Source organism: Penaeus vannamei, chromosome 41, assembly GCF_042767895.1.
Source record: "Penaeus vannamei isolate JL-2024 chromosome 41, ASM4276789v1, whole genome shotgun sequence".
Classification (NCBI taxonomy): Eukaryota; Metazoa; Arthropoda; class Malacostraca; order Decapoda; family Penaeidae; genus Penaeus; species Penaeus vannamei.
Genome location: NC_091589.1, coordinates 10,505,626 through 10,513,125, shown reverse-complemented (window position 1 = coordinate 10,513,125; position 7,500 = coordinate 10,505,626). Strand labels below are relative to the sequence as shown.

The 7,500-nt window shown below is 36.9% G+C and overlaps 1 protein-coding gene and 1 long non-coding RNA gene across 2 annotated transcripts in view; both read left to right on the top strand.

The window, feature by feature from the left end:
* Positions 1-4,834, top strand: part of LOC113803007 (major facilitator superfamily domain-containing protein 6) — a 13,197-nt gene extending 8,363 nt beyond the window's left edge. Inside the window, exons 6-10 of the mRNA XM_070117893.1 lie at positions 43-207; positions 662-836; positions 1,855-2,094; positions 2,340-2,516; positions 3,013-4,834. Of these exons, the coding sequence (XP_069973994.1) occupies positions 43-207; positions 662-836; positions 1,855-2,094; positions 2,340-2,516; positions 3,013-3,149 (894 nt within the window). The 3' untranslated portion in view covers positions 3,150-4,834. The remainder of the gene's footprint in view (positions 1-42; positions 208-661; positions 837-1,854; positions 2,095-2,339; positions 2,517-3,012) is intronic.
* A 1,123-nt stretch (positions 4,835-5,957) lies between these two features.
* Positions 5,958-7,500, top strand: part of LOC138860408 (uncharacterized) — a 62,661-nt gene continuing 61,118 nt past the window's right edge. The window contains exon 1 of the long non-coding RNA XR_011398317.1: positions 5,958-6,641. This is a non-coding gene — a long non-coding RNA (uncharacterized lncRNA). The remainder of the gene's footprint in view (positions 6,642-7,500) is intronic.

The window sequence follows — 7,500 nt, the reverse complement described above, 5'->3', positions numbered from 1 at the left end:
GTTTCTCTTATTTTCTTTTTCTCTTCTTCCCATTTACCTCAGGACCAGGCGCAGAAGGACTACTGGCCCGTGCACGTGATGGTGGCCGTGTTCCTGGCGCTGGACGTGGTGGTGGTCGCGCGCCTCCGCTTCTCAGTCACCGACAAGAAGCTCTCGAGGGCGGATGTGCACGAGGTCTTCCGCCGGCCCTCTGTGATGCTTACGGTGGTCAGGTTCTTGGCTTTGGGATTTGGGATTGGCGTGGGTGTGTTTTTGTTTGTTTGAGGGGGGGGGTTGTGTGTTTGTGTTATTGTTTGTTTGAGGGGGGCGCTTGCGTGTTTGGGTTGGGTGGGAGCGTTTGTGTGTGTGTGTTTTGGGGGGAGGGTTGCGGGAAGAATTGGCATAGGTAGAGGGAAGAGGAAAGAGAAAGGGTTGGGGGTAAGGATGAAAAGACGGGAAGAGAGAGAGACAAAGACAGACAGACAGACAGAGACAGAGCCAGAAGGAAAGAAAGAGAGAGAGAGAGAGAGAGACAGATGGAAAGAGGGAGTGAGAGAGACAGACAGACAGAAAGACATAGATAGAAGGAAAGAGAGAGAGATAGAGAAAGAACAATAAAAATGACAATGAAAAGAAAAAAAAATCAAAATCTCACCGGCCCTTTGCCCCTTCCCCCTCTCAGCTGACTACGGTGGTCCTCGGCCTGTCCTGCGGGATGATAGGAACCTTCCACTTCCTGCTGGTGGAGGACGTGGCGGCGGCGTGGGATCCCGAGTTCCTCCACCTCAAGCTCCTTCAGGGACTCATGCTCGGGGTGCAGTGTCTGGTGGCGGAGGTTCCCTGCCTTTTCCTGACGGGTGAGTGCTGAGAGATCCTGCGGATTTTGAATGGATGATTGGAGGCAGTTTGGGACAGTAGCAGTGGCGGATTTGGGACGAAAACAGTAACGGTTTTGGGACAAAAATTTACGGGTTTGGGACGAAAACAATTACGGTTTTAGGACAAAAACTGTTACGGTTTGGGGACGAAAACAGTAACGGTTTTGGGACGAAAACAATTACGGTTTTAGGACAAAAACTGTTACGGTTTTGGGACGAAAACAATAACGGGTTTGGGACAAAAAACAGTAACGGGTTTGGGACAATAAAGATTGGGTAGAGACGGATGTATATTCCATGTGTATTTTTATTTTAGTTACTTTTTTATTATTTGCTTATTTTGTAGATTTCCATTGTCTAAGGTTGTTTTTTATGTGATTTTCTTTTGTTTCTGTTTTCACTTTTTTTTCCTAATTTCTAATGTTTTTTTCTTCCTCTTTCGCTCCAGCCATCTTTATTTGGATAACCAATACATTTTTGAACTCAACTACATTTTCCAAAAACTAAGACCAATGAAATGATGATAATTAAGAATAAACGATTATTTTTTTACTATGCGTTATATAACCTAAAGTCCCCCCCCCTCCCCCCCTCCCCACCCTCGCCTTCGTCCTCACCCTCGTCTTAACGCTCTACCCTCATTCTCACCCCCCCCCTCATGCCCAACTCCCCTTTGTCCCCACCCTTTCCCTCCACTTTATTCCTCCCCCTTACCCTTACCCCTCACCCCCTTTCTCTCTCCCTTTCCCCTTTTCTCCTCCCTCCCCCTCACCCTTTTCTCTTCCCTCTCCCTTACCCCATTTTTCCTCCCTCCCCCTTACCCCTTTTCTCTTCCCTCCCCCCCACCCCCTTTCTCCTCCCTCCCCCTTACCCCCTTTCTCTCCCCCTCCCCCTTACCCCTTTTCTCCTCCCTCCCCCTCACCCCCTTTCTACTCCCTCCCCCCTACCCCTTTTCTCCTCCATCCCCCCCTCACCCCCTTTCTCTCCCCCCTCCCAGGCTGGCTCATCGAGAAGATCGGTTACGTCAAGGCTTTCCTGCTCTCCCTCTCGACCTTCTGCCTCCGTCTGTGCCTCTACGCCGCCGTCACGAATCCCTGGTGGTTCCTGCCCATCGAGCTCCTCCACGGGGTGTCCTACGCCGTGGCCTTCGCTGGTGTGGCGTCCTATGCGAACAGCGTGACGCCGGAAGGAGCGGAGGCCACCATGCAGGCCATTTTTGGCGGGGTTTTCTTCGGTGGTGAGGGATCCCTGATATAAATGTTTTTTTTTCTGTCGTCTCTTGTTTGATTATTTTTTAATATTATTTTTTAGAAATTATCAATATTGATATTGTTGTTATTTTATTGTCATTATCATTATTATCGTTATTATTTTAGTAATTAGTATTTAGGGAGTATTTTTACATACACAAGAAGCAGTTTTACGATAAACCCAAGTTAATATACAAATGTCGGTGTAACTAACCCTCTCACGATTTCCTAGGCATGGGCGTGGGCGGGCTTGTGGGCGGATGGCTCTTCCATCTAGTGGGCGGTTGGAAAGCGTTCTTGTTTGTGGGCGTGGGCAACGGTGTGTACGCGATGCTCTACTTAGCCGCCCACCTCGCGCTGGAAAGGCTGTGTCCCGCCCACTCGCCATCTGAGCGAGGAAAGAACTATGGTTGTTATCACCGTTATTTTTCGTTAACGTTTTTTTTAACGATTTTTTTTTGTTTCGTGTTATTATTGTGGTTATGTCTGTGTTTTTTTGTTTTTTTTTTAATAAATGTAGAATTATTATGTGGGTAAGTTAGAATTATTTTAGAATGAACAAGATGAACATTTGAATATTAGCTTTAAAGAAAAAACGATCAATATTGAAGTGTCTTGAGACTGATATTACATGTTTTAAGAATAACATTTACATATTTATAAAGATAATTGTATATTAACAGTTATCTTTGGTAATTCATCTGTTCGCGTTTTTATTAAGTACGAATCCTAGAAATAAGAAATAACACAGAACAGAAAAACACGTACTTAAAAAAGAAAATGAAATATGATTAAAACAAATAAAGTAATTATAAGAAATTACACAGGAATGAAAAAAAACACGTACCTAAAAAAGAAAATGAAATATTGATGAAATTAAATAAAGTATTTTTGTTTATTTTCAGACGAAGTGAGAAACACAGAAGAACCCGCGACACGTTATTCGGAATGCAGTAACAGGGACAGACAAGATAACAGTGAAGACAGTGAAAGAGAAGCAATAAAACAACGTAACATAACGAATAACGTGACGTCAGTGTAGGATAATTTGAATTTCAAAAAGCGGGTCTTTGGCGGCAGTTATGTGAGGATTTTTAAACTGACACGAACGACAGAGATAAATTTATTTCTAACTTAACTTTTTTCTTTATATATTCGTTTCATGTTTTCGATTTTTCTTGACGTTATTTTTTTTTCTCCCCCCTTTCGCTTCAAAGGGTGTTTTCGAGGGGTTTAAATTGATTTTTTTTTTCTGTGGCGGGAAAACATGTTTACGGGATTACGCTTTTGATAACGTTGCAGTCTTCCATAACAAGTTTGTTTTGGAATGTCAGCAATATTTTTACATTATAGACGGCGGCTGATATGCTTTATGCCTTATGACACACGCACACACACCCGCATGCACACGCACACGCACACATACACATACAGATGCACATACACATACATATAAACATAAACATACGCATAAACATACACATAAACATACGCATAAACATACACACACATGCACATACATACATATAAACACACATATGCATATGTGTGCGTATGTGTGAGGTTACATATATGCAAACTAAAAATGCATTCACTCACAGGCACACATCCGGCATTATTTCTCAGGAGCAGTACATTATAATAGCCACTGTAAACATAGGTCTGATTTTGATTTTTTTTAAATATTAATTTCAATCTATTTATTTTTATTTTTGTGTCCTACAAACTATCAGGATATTCCTACAATAACAACACCTCACAGACAGAGAGGCAGAATTCTCAATCTTTCTCCCGTTAATAAATGTCTGCTGGATAATAGACGTTTTGGCAATATTGATTTTATATTTTCTTTGTACTACTAGTTATGTAATTGTACATCATGAGGTCCCATTCCCTGTCAATATATGTGTCATCTATCGATGTCTATCTGTATGTATTTGTCTATTTGTATGTGTGTGCGTGTGTGGAGAGAGAGACAGAGACAGACAGACAGAGAGAAAGAAAGAGAGTGAGTGAAAGAGAAAGAAACTCAGAAAAAGAGATAGATCGAGAGACAGAGAGAGAGAAAGAAAGATAGTGAGTGAAAGAGAAAGAAAGTCAGAAAAAAAGAGATAGATAGAGAGAGAGACAGAGACAGACAGAGAGAAAGAAAGAAAGAGAGTGAGTGAAAGAGAAAAAAAGGTCAGAAAAAAGAGATAGATAGAGAGACAGAGACAGAGACAGACAGAGAGAGAAAGAAAGAAAGAGAGTGAAAGAAAGTCAGAAAAAAGAGATAGATAGATAGAGAGACAGAGACAGACAGACAGAGAAAGAAAGAAAGAGAGTGAGTGAAAGAGAAAGAAAGTCAGAAAAAAAGAGATAGATAGATAGAGAGACAGAGACAGACAGACCGAGAGAAAGAAAGAAAGTCAGAAAAAAGAGATAGAGAGACAGAGACAGACAGACAGAAAGAAAGAAAGAAAGTCAGAAAAAAGAGATAGATAGATATAGAGACAGACAGAGAGAGAGAAAGAAAGAGAGTGAGTGAAAGAGAAAGAGAGTCAGAAAAAAGAGATAGAACAAGAGAAAGAGAGAAAAGAACCATAAGCATATACGTAATATGTGCTCCCATATGCTGAGTCTTTCATCCTGCAAAGAACAGCATTTGATCGCATAACAAAATGTAATATCCTACCTAGATAAACTTTATATAATTTTTACATCAAGAAATAAAATTATTATTGTTTTTGCTGTTGTTTATTGCATTGATGTTTCCCTACTGTTGATGTTGTAAATTATTTTTTTATTTTAAGTTGTCTGATTTGTTTTATGTGTGTTATCATTGTCTGTCTTCATGTTTTTTTGTGTGTTTTGTTATTTTTTTATTTTTTTGTGATTTATTATGTTATTTTTGTTGTCAGTGTTAGTGCAATTGCCTTTATTATTATTATTGTTATTATTATTATTATTATTATTATTATTATTATTATCATTGTAATTATAATGATAATGATAATAATGACATCGATAACGTTAATGGTAATGATATAAATGATGATAAAAATAATTATAGTAGCAATTATAATAATAATAACAATAAGGATAATGATAATGGTTATCATTGTAATGATAATAATGATAATGATAATAATAAAAATGATAATTACAATAATATTGGTAGTGATATTGATAATGATTATAATGATAACCATGATAATAATATTAAATATGATAATGATAATGACAATAACGAATAATGAAAATAATAGTAATAACAGAAATGATATGCTATTATTAAGGGTAATGATGATGATTATCAAAATGGTAGTAATAATAATGATAGTAAATATAACAATAATGATGATAATCATTGCAACGATGATGATGATAATTATTGTAATAGAGATGCAAAGAAAAACACAATACCGTATTGATGATATGGAAGAAAAACCCACAATGCACAAACTGGATTTATTAAGGAAAGTGAGACAACAGTTTCGGAATCATCCTCGATTCCATCTTCGGGTCTGTAATAGAGATAGTAATAATAATGATGATAAGGATGACAATGATATCAAAGATAATGATAATAATAGAATGATGATAATGATGATGTTAATAATAATGGTATTTTTATCAATAGTATTGTTAATGTTATTATTATTATCATTATTACTGTTATTATTATCATTATCATTATCATTATTACCAATAGTATCATTAACATTATTGTCATTATTGCCATTGCTTTCATTACCATTATTATTAAAATTGATTATATATATATATATATATATATATATATATATCGATATTACTTGTGTATTTTTGTCTTTGTCTCTATTACGCCATAACTCGAATAATTTCATTCAAACTTACTCGTGTCTACATATTAGCGCGCAATTTCCGGTATACCTTTAGAATGGAAATGCGTTACACATTGTTTTCATTAACAATAAAAAAAATAGCGTAACTGAGAAAATAAACGAATCGTACTATTTCTACATTGGGGAGTCAAAATTAGTCCACAAGATATAGGCACTTGTTGAATATAATCATATTGTAATAGTTACCCCTGAAATCTTTGTTTCAAATTGAAACGTTTTCTCAAGAATCACTAAAAATTCGTTATGCACACAAAAAGAAGATAAACATTCTGACTAACAGAAGAAATAAAGTGTAAAAATCTAAAAATCAAATGAGACCCCTGCAATAATTTTCAAGTAAAAGAAAGTAAAAAAACGAGAAGATTGTAATGCAATCACCATTTATTTCTATTTTTTGCCAGCCGGGAAAGGATTTGAATAATATACAAGAATGAAAAAAATTCTATTACAACAATTCTTAGATATATGCAAACATAAAAATCGGAAATTCACGGCAAAATTGGGATTTTTTAATCGACACTCGAACGTTGAGTCTCGTCGGCCATGTTTTTGTTCTGTGTTTGTCAATAATCTCGTCACATAAACACAAAACGATTTATTTGTCACGAAAGACTGACTTCCCCGTCGAGTGACAGCCTTCGATATTATTTTCTTCGCAGAGAAATAAGGTAAGAGCAACGAAACGAGGTCAAATAAGGCGAAAACGAGGTCTTAGAAGAAGAGAAAACCTCAGACCTCAACAATAATCGGAAATTATCATTATTTCGGGTATTGCTTTGAGGTTTTTCTAGTATCTTTCGTTGGATTGTTTGGTTTGTGGGGTTTGTTTTCTTACTGGGGGGTTGTCATAATTGGGATGAGTTTGCTTAAAGAGGTGTTGGCTTTTTTTCTGTCTTGGGTTCCATGGGTATTGGAGAGTCTATGAGGAAGTTCTTGTTTTTTTGTTGTTGTTGTCCTTGTTTATTGTTACTCATTCTCATTATGTTTTATATTTGTTCAGTCTTATTTGCTCTTACTCGGGTTTGTAGTGATTTGTTCTCGTCTTTATCATTTCCATTCTTGTTCGTGTTATTCATACCTGGTCTAGATTTGTGTTTTCTTTGATTCTCTTTGTTGATTATTGTTTTTCTCCTCCTGTGACCTCACTAACTTTCATTGGTTCATATATTTTTTGTAATCTGTTAAACATTTGATTATTTTAGTATTTGTAAAGCTGTGTGGAATTAGTCAGTCTGATGAGAGAAAAAGTGTGCCGATGTAGCAGGCAATCTCCGCAAACCCGTATTCAGTTGCATTTGTTTGCTTCTATTCTGCTTGCTATGTTTCTGTAATAGTCGTTTGTGCTTGATCGCAAGAGTTTGTTTGCTTATTTGAAAAGGGAAAAGAGTTGACGTGGGTACTTGTTGAAATGTGTACGTCATCGTCGAAAGTGCAGTATAAGAGAGTGAAGTAGAAAATTGTGCCATGGAAATGCATAATATCAATAGGTTTTGAGTTCATGAATCATGGTGTCATTTTATGTGAATT